Source organism: Hakea prostrata, chromosome 9 (assembly GCF_041222555.1).
Source record: "Hakea prostrata isolate BN-2017 chromosome 9, UWA_Hpros_2, whole genome shotgun sequence".
Taxonomy (NCBI): Eukaryota; Viridiplantae; Streptophyta; class Magnoliopsida; order Proteales; family Proteaceae; genus Hakea; species Hakea prostrata.
Window position 1 is genome coordinate 60,023,545 of NC_142608.1, and position 13,064 is coordinate 60,036,608.

General features: G+C 35.7%; 1 protein-coding gene across 1 annotated transcript; it reads left to right on the forward strand.

Moving 5' to 3' along the window:
* The first annotated feature begins 635 nt into the window (after nt 1-635).
* Nucleotides 636-1,916, forward strand: LOC149005889 (F-box protein At2g17036-like). The gene has a single exon (XM_089136005.1). The coding sequence runs from the start codon at nt 636-638 to the stop codon at nt 1,914-1,916; it is 1,281 nt and encodes a 426-aa protein (XP_088992131.1).
* The last annotated feature ends 11,148 nt before the right edge of the window (nt 1,917-13,064 follow it).

Here is a 13,064-nt window from a genome sequence, read left to right on the forward strand (position 1 = left end):
TTAGGAATCTCGATATCTCTCTGTTTAGGTTTGCTGTATATATAGGGCGGCAGCGAAATTTAAAACTTATTAGGCGTAAAACGAAGGCAAAGGAAGGAATAGAAAGGATCGAGCCCAATAGTAGAAATCGAATCAGCTGTGAGTCTCTTTCTCTTTTGCATTATAATTTATAACAGCTCACAGAGGAGCTCCTCTGTGAGCGATATATATTCTTTTAGTTTCTAAGTTTTTTTTTGTTGTCTAGTGGCAGTAGTGCTGTTTACCCTAATACCTTCCCTGGTGAATCTTGTTTCAGAAAAACTTCATGAGAAACAAGAATTAACAGGGAGATAAGCAGCAATTCTCTTAAGTTGTTAACTCTAACAGCTGGTATATTTTCTTGTTTCTCATGACGTTTTTTCTTACGGAAAAAAGAAAAGAGAGTTTCACATGAAAGACCTGTTGACATCTCATCGTATGTGCATTGTTGCTTATCCTCCCTTTTTGCATTCTAACGGGTTCTCTGTGAGGGATATATTTTTTAGTTTCTAATCTTCTGTACTTGTTAATTCTAATTCCTATACATATTGTTGGCAAGACAGATAAAGAATAACTTTCGTGGGATACTTAGATTTGGTTATATTCATCTTAGCATCATGACTTCCTCCAGTAAGCGATTGAAGATGGATAACACTATTGACCATGGCGTCAAAAATATCATCCATGCACTTCCGGAGGATATCTGGGTGAGCATTGCAAATAAATTAAACTTGGAGGATTTTTTTTGCTTTAGTGGAGTTTCCAAGTCCTGGCACTCAACAGCAATGGCTGCTAAGAAAACATTGCCATTGCACTTGCGACCCTGTTTGCCATACTTGATGTTTTTTTCAAAATTTGGTTATCCTGAGTTTCACGTACTCTCCTATGCCAGCAATGCCGACGGCAATCTCAAAATATTGAGACCAAGATTTCCTAAAATCGTCGTTGGCTCTCAATGTGTTGGGTCCAACCGTGGATGGCTGATAATGGTGCATGAGATCCAGCAACAATGTTATCTCCTAAATCCATTAACTCAAATTATAATTAGACTTCCACCGCTGGCTACTATTCCCAAAGACGATTCTGTTGACTCTTATATCTTTATGCACAACTATTTCCGTCTTATGAGCGAAGAGTACTCAGAAAACTTCATTAATAAGGCTATGTTGTTATGTACTCCAACTCTTGCTGCTAATAGTTCTAACTTGGATGATAAGAATATTGTATCTTCGGTAGCCATCATGAAGGATAATTGTACAGTACTTGCAATTTATTCTAACAATGCATTAGCCTTTTGTACTCCACGGGACAGCCAGTGGACTGCCTTGGGACTATATTATAGAGACGTTATTCTTTATAATGGGAAATTGTATGCCATTACTGAACTGTGTGATCTTAAACTTGTCGAGTTGGTTCCTCGTCCGAAAATAACAAGTTGCAACATTCTTCCTCCAACTCATGTGGATCTCAACCCTGATATTGAAGGAAAGAAGCGGAAGGCAATATATTTAGTGGAATGTCTCGGGGACTTGTTGATGGTTGTGAGAAGTTGTGAAGATGGTGATTTCCGATATTATGGAAGTCTTACATTCCAAATATTCAAGTTAGACTTGAAAAATCTTAGATGGATTCAGGTGGAGGACTTGGGCGATCATATGTTGTTTGTTGGTAAAAGTACTTCATCATCTGCATCAACACGTGACTATCCTCATTTTAGAGAAAACAGTATATATTTCACATATGATGAAGCATATGGCTGGGAAGGACCAATGGTATCTCAATTAGAAAGGACAGCTGGTGTCTTTCACTTAAAAGATAACAGCATTGAACATTTTTCATCATATTATTCGACCTTTTATCCATCTCCGCCTATCTGGTTCACACCGACCTTTTGTTAGATGGGGTGGAGGAGGAGGGGTTTAGGCTGGCTATGAAGATTAGTATATGGCTTGATCCAAAAAAGAAGACTAGCTAGTGTATGGAATATTTATTTTATATCTTCTTGTGATTTTTGCTATCCTATAAGTTTTTTGCACTTTGTTTTGACTTTGATAACTTTTTCTCTAGTAATAAATAATTGTTCATAGACTTTGCTAGCTCGTAAGGATAAATTCGAAATTCAAAATACATGTGATTATAAGGATTAGTCTTGATTTAAATTTCATATCACATGTTGCATGTGAAGCGTTTTACATGAATATAGACTCTAATCAAGTGACCAATTTCAAACAAAAAAAAAAACTCTTCCATATACGTATGGAACAAAGTTGAACAAAGGTTTAGGAATTAATTTTTTGATGCTTCAACTTCTGAAATGAAAAGGCTAACCTTATCACGAGGGACTGACCATTATCTTTTATAGTAATAACAACTTGCTCTCTTTATGTTGTGCATATTCATAAGTGTACAAAAGTAAATATCTCCTAAAAAGGATTAACAAATATTTCTCAACTTGTTTTAACTTAAAGACACAAAAGAAGCCATGTCAAGTAGTGAAAATTATATTTGTCCACCCATTTAATGTTGTGACAAAACCAACACGGCCCTAAATAGAGTTCAAAGGAGACCATCATATCTCCATTTGAATTGGTAAGGGATCTTCACCTAAGGAAAGATGAGATTTCAAATCTCACTCTTCATACCCTTGAGACCACTCACATAGGGGCATTTAACACCACTCTTCACTAACTAAGTAGAATACACAACACCAATGTATTAGACAAATATTCTACACAAAATTACAACAAAAGAATCCCTTCAAAATTTCCTATACAATAAACCAAAACACAAGATCAGAACAACACCTACAACTTCCAAGTTTTTATAGATTCAAGATTCAACATTGTGAAGAAAAGCAAATGACAATATTGCAGCAGTAAGAAGACTAAATGTAATGGCCAAAAGCATCATCCCAAGGTAATTGAAGAGGGCTAGAACATAGAACGTGGCATAGAAGTACCAAATTAAAGGTCTTATATGCTAACAGGTAGTACTATGATTGAAGAAAATTGACCACAAAAAAAGTATGATTGAAGAAACAATAATTTGGGAGTATTATTGATCCTTTCAATTAATATCACAAGATATCTCAACCTTGATATTGATGAAAGAAATGGAAGGCTTTTTTTTTTTTTTTTTTTTTTGAAATGTCTTGGGGACTTGTTGATGCTTGGGAAAAGTAGTCAAGTTGGTGATTTACGATATTATGGAAGTCTTACATTTTAGATATTCAAGTTAGACTTGAGAAACTTGAGATGGATTCAAGTGGAGGACTTGGGTTGTTTACATGTTATTGTTGGCAAAAGTACTTTGTCATCTGCATCAACACGTGCATATCCTCAATTTGGAGAAAAATGCATATTTTTCACATATAATGAAGCTTGCACTTGCCAAGGACGGAAGGTATATGAATTAGCAAGAAACACTAGTGTCTTTCGCTTAAATGATAACAACATTAAACATTTTTTATCAGATGATTTGAAATTATATCCCTCTTCACCTATCTGGTTTGCATCGGGCTCTTATTAGAGGGGCTAGGAGGAGGAGGAGGAGGAGGGGGGAAGGGGTTGATATTGGCTATGCAAATTGGCGTATGGAATAGTTATTTTATGTCTTCTAGTGATTTTTTCTATCTTATAAACCTACGATCTCTTCACTAAGAGGTGTTAATCTTACCAATCAAGCAATCCTATTTGCTATCATGATGAGAGATCAATATTTATATTGATATCGGTGAGATAATTCCTCCTTTCTTCTCTTATGAAAGTTGTAAATCTAGTTCTTAAATTCTTAATTCATTAACTCAGTCTTTGTTAGAACCAGAAGACCAAAGGCATAGTATAGACATTACCAATATTAGACAAAGAGAAACAAATATATTAAGTATACCTTATGTCAGAACCACTTACCCAAATGTAGTAGAAGAAGCGGAAAAAAACCAGTATGAATTCGAATAGGGTGAGTTGAGGTGTACGTACAATACTTTTCCTCAAGGTATTTGAACGCCCCATTTAGTGCAAACTGTGTTTGATGTTCTCACCTCCAAAATACAACTCCTCCTTAGATTTGAAGGCTAGCACTCCAACAGATACTACTTGTTGAGGAGATACGAAAGTAGTATCGCCGAATGAGAAAACAAACGGATTTCTCTTGTTACGTTTCTTTATTCCACCGGTGCTTTGTTTAGCTCTCCTCTTTATGCTCGCTGGCCCTTAAGGTTCTTTGCGAGTCGCCCCTCGGTGCTCGGGCTTCGCGTGTCGCCTTACTCTCTCCGGCTCCCCCCTTGGCTTGTTTATACATTATCTTGCTCTTCCGTGGGCTCCTTGGTTTTTACCTTTTTCCGTTGCCCCCTTTGTTGGATCTATCTTCGGTCCTTGGTGTTCGTCCTCCTGGGAGTGGTTTTGTTTTGCTTATCTTATATTTATTTATTTTTATTTTATTTAACAAACAAAATCCCGTCCTCCGCGTTCCTCCTTGTTTCCTTTCCCTCTTCCCGCTTCCCTCTTGGTTGTGCCTGTGGCTTTGTTCCTGGTTATCCATTCTTTTGTTTTATTACTCTTGTTTGTTGGTAACCTTGCTGCCCTGGCACAATCCTGGTTCGGTTGTGGGGGTCAGGTGTGGTCTGGCTCGCTTCCTCTTGCCCTTTTCTTTTGCTTTCCTCCGTGGTCGGGGCTCGGTGTTGGTTCTGTATTTCAGATGATCCCTTTCATTCGGGGCTTGTTTGGGTGTGTGATTACATTCTATAATCAAATCAGGGGCGATGCCAGGATTGAGCATTGGGAGAGGAGGGCGAATAATGAGTCTAGATCACCTCTCTGTCGAACAAGCATTAATGTCTTTTCACCAAACATATTATGTAGGCCAATGCAGGAACCGTTGTGGGTCCCACTTATGAATTATTTTATTCTATTCCCATGTGGGTCCACTTAAAAATTTTATTAAAATATAAACAACATAATTATAAATAAATTATAAAAAATATATTAAAATAAAGCATAGGGGCTAAAATTGTGGGAGAAAAACTTTAAAAAATCATGAAAGAAAAAGGTGAGAAAGAAATTGAGGGAGAAATTGTAGGATAAAAAGATACATTTGAAATCTATAAACTAAATATGGGGAAAAAGTCAATTTCATAAATTAAATAAAAAAAAATAAATGATTATGATTAAAATAATATGAATGACTGAAATTCTAAACATCCAACTAATAAAAATTTAAATTGTTATTAGTATTAGTTGTCAATGTAGGCTTGGTAGAGTGGTAAGATTGTAAAATTCATACTTCTCAGTGGAGAGGTCATGGGTTCGACCCTTGCGGATGACATAGCTCCCTCTAATGACTTCTACATCTTTATCTTAAACTTATAAAAATTAAATTATATGAATCCGATTAAATTTGATAGAAAAAAATCCATGGATTCTAACATGAGTTAAAGTTTAATAGATCGGATTTAAGAAAAAAATCCATGGATAATGGTATGTTACACCTGAACTAAGAAAAATAAGAAAAAAAATTCAGGGGCCCAAACCATTTAACAAAAGTAACATGGGTTCGTTTGTACAAAATTGTACCGCACTAAATATTGTATTTAAACCATTTTTTCATACCAATTTAATACCGAAACCGTACCGAATCGGTTTTCAAATACCAAAATCGTACCATATCTTGTAAATTTGATATGGTACGATTTTGATATTCGATATTCAAAGTTGATACCATACCAATTAACACTCTTACCACCGCTGTTTATAATAGGTGTTACCATTAACGTCTTCCCCAACAATTTGGTTAACAGCCACTAGAAGGTCCTGAGAAAACTAAAAAATTCCATTTACAAAATATTGTAATCCCCCAAATCATGGCAATTCTCTCACAAATGTCGAATCATCTAAAAAGTCAAGAGCATTCCTTCGTTTGGGATTCCACCTTCTCAATATGATAAATATGACTCAAAGGTACTAACTCACACAATCTGTATTATTTAAGTAAGATTTTTATTCTTTGAATCTTCTTAAGCAACTAATCTTTGAAAAAGCTATAAAAGCACACGTGACAAGACAGACCCCAACAACGATAGCAATAGATCTGTGAGTTCTTCTCACTACTGAAGCAAAAAGACCTTGCTAAGAAAATGCTATGGTATCTGGTTCTTATTCTTATGTCCTTGAAAAATGCTTTTGGAGTAAGGGATTATGTAGATAACAAGGGAGACATTCTATTGAGTTTTGATCTTCTACCTCCCTTTGGTGTTAAGAGAACTGTTTCAACAGGTCTAAATCCATTGTATAATGGTGCACATTCACCTCAGTTTGAGATCAAGAGAACTGTTCCAACAGGTCCAAACCCATTGCATAATGGTGTGTCTCCAACTCTATTTGAGGTCAAGAGAACTGTTCCAACAGGTCCAAACCCGTTGCATAATGGTGTGTCTCCAACTCTATTTGAGGTCCAGAGAACTGTTCCAACAGGTCCAAACCCGTTGCATAATGGTGTGTCTCCAACTCTATTTGACGTCAAGAGAACTGTTCCAACAGGTCCAAACCCGTTGCATAACAGTGTGTCTCCACCTCTATTTGACGTCAAGAGAACTGTTCCAACAGGTCCAAACTTGTTGCATAACGGTGGTGCTCCACCTTTATTTGATGTCAAGAAAACTGTTCAAACAGGAGACCCGTCGCACAACGTTGAGCATTCTAACAGCTCCAAACTCACTGCATAATGGTGGGAAACTCCACCTTACTATGCTGTCGAAGGACCAGTTAATCAGATTTGGATCTGTAACATCATCAATACAAGTAGTGCTTGATTAACCGTAAAATGTTGCTCAAGTTTTAATTCTAATAAATAGAACTACTTTTTTTTTTGGGTAGAAATAAATAGAAGTACTTATGACTATCTTTTCAATTCATACATTTGGGAAGCAATATCCTCCTCTCTTCTTATTTCTTTCTCTTTTTATTTATTTTTAATTAATTATACAAGGGAGCTTTTTTATGTATGGGCGCTGAGGTGTTACATAAAGCGTGGGTCGAACCAGGGATCCACGAATAAAGAAAACAAGTGAGAGCGGGCTAGATTTTGGATAACATAGTTTTTCTAAGGGGGAAGTAAATGTTCAAAGAGATGAAGTTCTTGGGTAGGTGCAATAACAATAGTCATAGCCTTATCCCAACTAAAATTGATCTACTATGTGGATTCCATTAAAAAAAAAAATCGTAGAACGCCATAGAGCTTCTAAGGATGTGTTTGGTAATGATTTCAAAAAATAGTTTTGGTGTTAATATGTAGTAAGTGTTTGTTAAAATGATTCATCCGTTTTATTCTTGAAGAATGAACAAGTGAAAGAAAAAGGGAAAAAAAAAGTGATTTGAAGAATGGTTTTGTTCTTGTGGGTGGAACAAAGATTTGATAAAATAGTTCCAAAGGTGATGGTCTCTGGTTACCGGCCCACCCCCACCCTTGGTTGCCATCCTCTTTAAGCCAGCATTGGACAGATTGGTGTTATCATTGGGCTTGGTAGAGCTCAATGTTTGAAATTCATTTAGACTCCGTAGATGCCTTCGTTTTCCATAGAACTCATATTAGTCTAGTGAGTTCCATGGTACTTAGTGAGGTCAACATAATCACCTAATTGCACATCCAACACACAAAACAATATATGTATAAATGGAAATAAAATGAGATAAGGGATTATGTAGATAACAAGGGGGGGCATTAAGAGAATTGTTCCAACATGTCAAAATCCCTTACACAATGATGGGAAAAATCCTCTACCTTATGTTGACATCGAGAGAACTGTTCCAACAGGTCCAATCACTTGCAGAATGGTGGGAATCATCTCCCACCTTACTTTGACATGAAGAGATTGTTCCAACGAGTCCAAACCCTTTGCACAATGGTGGGAAATCCTCAACCTTACATTGACATCAAGAGAACTGTTATAATAGGTCCAAATCCCCTATGCAATGGTGGAAAGAAAATCCTTCCTCTTACTTTGAAGTCAAGAGAATTGTTCCAACATGTCTAAATTTGTTGCACAATGGTGAGAAAAATACTCCGCCTTACTTTGATGTCAAGAAAACTGTTCCAACAGATCCAAACTCTTTGCACATTGGTGGAAAAAATCCTCCTTACTTTGACATGAAGAGAACTGTTCCCACAAATTCAAATCCATTGCACAATGATGGGAAAAATCTACCCCCTCGAAAATCAAAGAGTTGTTTCCATAGGTCTAAATCCACTATATAATTGTGGGAAAACTACACCTCACTATAGTGTCAAAAGGACAAGTTAATCAAATTTGGACCTATAACATTACGAATATAAGTAGTGCTTGAAATTTGCTGCAAAAAGTTGTTCAAATTATAATTTCAAATAAATAAAAGTTCTAATGATTCATCCTTCCATTCATATATTTGGTGGATTCTTATCTCTTTATTTGGCAATGTGGCCTATGTTGTTTATATTTTCTCCTCTTCTTCTTCTTCTTTTTTTTTCGGTTTGATATTGTGGTAGTGGTGATTGTACTGAATATGATCTTCACATTTCCACTACTTCAAAATCCGAAGTAATATCCTCAATTTTGCTATATCTTATAGAGGAAACCCTGTTGGACATTGAGAGTCTAGATCCTTTACTAGTCAGGGTAGTGGTTTGTGTTTCTCTCACACCTCTCCACTACATACTAGGAGGGGGTTCATATCTAAATTTTGACAAAATGAATAAGAGGTGCGATCCCCAGCAGACTTTTTATGGACCCCCTCATAATATGTGGTGGGAAGGTGTGAGTGGAGCATAGACCTCTACCTAGTAATATAGAGAATCCGGACTCGAATATTTAAGCCCAATCACTAAATTTTAGTCTTCAAATTAGTGAGTGAGTTACTTTTTTGTGGACAACAAAGATAGGTGGCATCAGCTTGGAGTCGACAAAAATTTTTCCCCCAAAATAAAAATAGAAAGATATTTTATTATTAAGGCACATAAAGAAGAAGAAAAAAATCATCCCACGGGTGGGGGATGAGGTGGAGATTGCTTAAATTTAACATAAAACACTTAATTCTAATTTTATCAAAGGTTTAGGTGTCTGTATTTGTTTATTATGTTTTATATTTGATTGTTACCATGACAACTTTCCCATTGTCTTCCCGAAAAAAAAAAACCTGATATGGAGGTAGGAATTTTGGGATTATGAAGATCCAAGTCACTTGTCTTTCACTGATTTGACAAGAATTTGCAATTCTTTATTTGACAAAGAGGAATTTGATGTACCAGTTGAATTCAACCACTTGTCATTACACCCAAAGATACTATCATCACAACAAACCTCAAAGATGAAGTTTAGCCCCATCTGTAGAGCAGAGTTCACTAGCAATCCTAGGGTGCACATAGCTATGCATAGAGAAATTTATCCCCTTCCCAACCAGCAGAGCATGGTTCCTTGACCATTTTCACAAATGCTTGTATGGGTTTAGTATGTTTTCAAGATACCTGCTTGATGCTTTCTCCTGCAATACCACACACCTTTGGATCTTATTTTTTATGTGATTTCTTTATTCCAATGTTATATGTTCTACTTAGATATTGTGACACTGAAAATGATCATTGTTGTGGGGTTCTTGGGCACACGAAAATCACCTATTTCTATCTCAATATTATCTCATCTAGTTTATGATAAAGATTGCAGAATGGTACAAGTTGGGGATTCTCATCATGCTCTCCTCACATCTCTTCACACATTTAGGAGTAGAGTCTACTTCTTAGCATTGATAAAGTGGACTATAAATGCTCAAAGGTGCCTCCCTAATAAACGTGTGGCTAAAGATGTGAGTGAAGCACAATCAGGAGCCGTTGATCCCACAATGCTGATGGAAACCTCTTGCTCCCCTCCCCTCTCCAACAACATTGCAGTCTCAAGTCTGGCTCTCATCAACCACGGCATCAAGCCTGCTAATCTCTAACTTGTGTGTTGCTGCAAAAACCAGCTGGGCCGCTCAATCAAGTGTACCTGCAAGAACGTGCTTTGACGATCAGATTGGTCGAGTAACACCTCCGACGACCAAGTTAGTCAAATTCCAACATTCAGATGAAAAGAACAGGATGCCACCAACAAAATAGCTAGTTGGAGTGATTCTTCTAAAAATATACTGATTACTGGCGAGAGCATGGGTATTTATAGTTGAAATTACCTTGTGGTTGAGTTAGACTTAAACTCTATGATTGACTCTTTATCTATTGAGAGAGTGTTTAACTTGTAGGATGACAGTTGAATCCAATCCAAACTCGAAGAATAACTTTGATCTTCCCTACTTGGTTTGGATACTTCTATCCTATTATATTGATTAGTTTTCGTTTTTAATTTATGTTCTGAAACTGAAGCTAGATTTTGAATTAGAGTCGGATGCTATTGTTAAGGAAATTTTGGTGCTTTAGATTCAGTTTGACCGGATTCAGTTTAAAGTAAGAAAATGGGATTTCATTGAGTTTCAATCAAAGGGCATATTTTGTAAATTTGAAATTTTTAAGATTCTTGAATATAAATAAAAATATTAAATTACAATTATAATTTGTCTTTTTAACATAAACCATTAGATCAAAATGGCATACATGGTACAATCTATCTTGACCATTGCACCATAAGGGTATTTTGGTCATCAAAATTATATTAGTCCTTGATTAATTATTTTTAGAAACCACATGGAAGCCATGTGCAAACGGAAATTTTTTACGGACTAAAAATGACCTAGACCAAACCTTAGGGGGTCTAGATGAAAATTACTCTTGTTTTTATTAATATTGGGGATGGAGATGTTAATATGCAAGAGTCGAACCCACAACCTTTTTACTAAGAGGTATTGGTTTCACCACTAGAACAACTATTTTTAATTAGATCAGATCCCTGGTGTTTTCAAAAACCAGTAAGCTCAACAACCCAAATTTTCAACCAAGCCATAAATATTTCTTTTGGGTCAAATCCACTCTTAAATATTTTTTTTGGGTAAAGGAAGCGATAAATCTGTTTCGAAGGAAGTTATCCAGTGCATGTCATCTGCTGTTCAAGTCCATCAATAACAACCAAGTTCATATTAAACACAGTGAGCATTCTGTTAGTTCTGCTAACGGTATTTAGCTGCTGCTTTTGATCTTCATGTGTGTTGTATTCTCTTTTGTTTTGTATATTCTTGAGTTTTCTCCCATAGTTTGATATTGAATGTTACCATATTGTAAGGTTGTTGTTCAGAGCCAGTGAGTGTGGATTCACAAACTGAACTTGTTGATTTATTGCAATTTAGTTTCTTAGTTTCATTTTTTTTGGTTGGAAATGGGGCTTTTCCACCATGTTTTTGGAGGTTTGGGTTTCTAAGATTGTTTGCACCTTTTAATGTTGGTGGTGGAGTTCTCTTTCTATTGTGGGTTTTCTTGGTTTTGGGTTCTTATTAGTAGCAACTAAAGACGAGTGAGAAGAAAAGGTATCTTACTTTGTATTTGACAAAAATAGTACATAGGTCATATGTATTTTTTAGGATACTGGAGGAAACCAACATTGATAGTTCAGAATGCCTCCCTGCTATACGAAGGTAAAAAAGCAAGACAAGCAAACAGAAACAAGAAGAGATAACAGCAAGAGGAAAAACAAATTCAAAAGCAAGACGACCAGAAACAAGAGGAGAGAAGAGGAACAAAAAATTCATAAATTCATCCTTGGCTTAGCTGGATGTAGTAACAACAGAAGAAGATTAGAAGTAAGCGAATGTTTCCAAGAAGAAGCCTGGTTTGAAGAAAAATAATCCTCACATAGTGGGTATATGCAACATCAAGCAAGTTTGTCACCATCACTGTACAGAGATTTCATTTAAAGGAATAGCATTTGCCTCAGAATTCTTTTACACAATCTTGCATTCACCGTCACTGTACAGAGTTTTCATAATAGAGAATGAAAATTGATACAAAAAATAGCCTAAAAGGAAAGTTGTTTTGTGGGCGTTAATATTGGTTGTTTCTTGATTCCTTTGTGGTTTGACCGTAACATGGTTGGACCGTCCTAAACCGACCTGGTCGGTCTTTCTCAGATTGGTCAATTGGCATTTGTTCATACCACTGTGCATCCCTCAAATTTACTGTTTTTGATAAATCCTTTTAGATTGGAAGCTCAAAATAATTAACAGAACCACCAGAATTCAAACGCAGTACTTTTGACTATGAGATGTTATTTTAGAAGAAATGTTGGCGAGGATCAAAATCGTTTACATTTTATGCAAACGCTTCCAGGGACCAAAGGGAGAAGGGTAAACCCCATTTAACTAACAGCTTGTGTCACACCATTGTTAACTACAACCTTATAATTCCATTGTGCACTTCGATTTCAGCATTTCTGGGCGGTGACTTTATCTAGAATTGGCTTTTTGTAATTCTATGCCGAGGGCAAGTTTTTAAAGAAAAAGAAATAAGAATTTGATGGTGATGCAGAATAGTTTTTATTTCTTAATTTAAAAAGAAACAGAAAAATGTTTGGCATGCTCAATCATTAAGGGCATGTTTGGTTACATGAATTCAGAGATTTAAAATTTATGGATTCATGAATCTGAGATTTATACTCGTTTAGTTGTGAAAATCTCTGAATTCATTGAATCTATAAATTCATATTTTTACACTAAAAATGTGAATCTGTAAATTTATGGGTATAAGGTGAAATCAAGAGATTTCATTGTTCCTTGAGTGGAAAGAGGTCTCCATTGCTACAATCGTAGCGTAAAATCATAGAGGGCATTATGATTGTAATATTGTTGGTTATACTCTTATTTCTTTTCAAAAAAAATATTGAATCAGAAAATACTATCAAGCATACCTAAGTGATCCTAATGAAGTTCATTACAGCCCTAGACATTTATAGATTAAAGTCATATAGGCACAAGGTTTTTTTTTTTTTTTGCTCCATTCAAAAAAAAATTCTATTGAGGAATGATTATATTGTCAAGAATTAGATAAATTTTTATAACAAATTTAAATGCAAAACATTTTATTGGTTGATGGACAAGAAATATATATAT

What these genes read in the sequence shown, in the direction of transcription:
- LOC149005889 (XM_089136005.1), top strand. Translation starts at nt 636, where the DNA reads ATGACTTCCTCCAGTAAGCGATTGAAGATGGATAACACTATTGACCAT.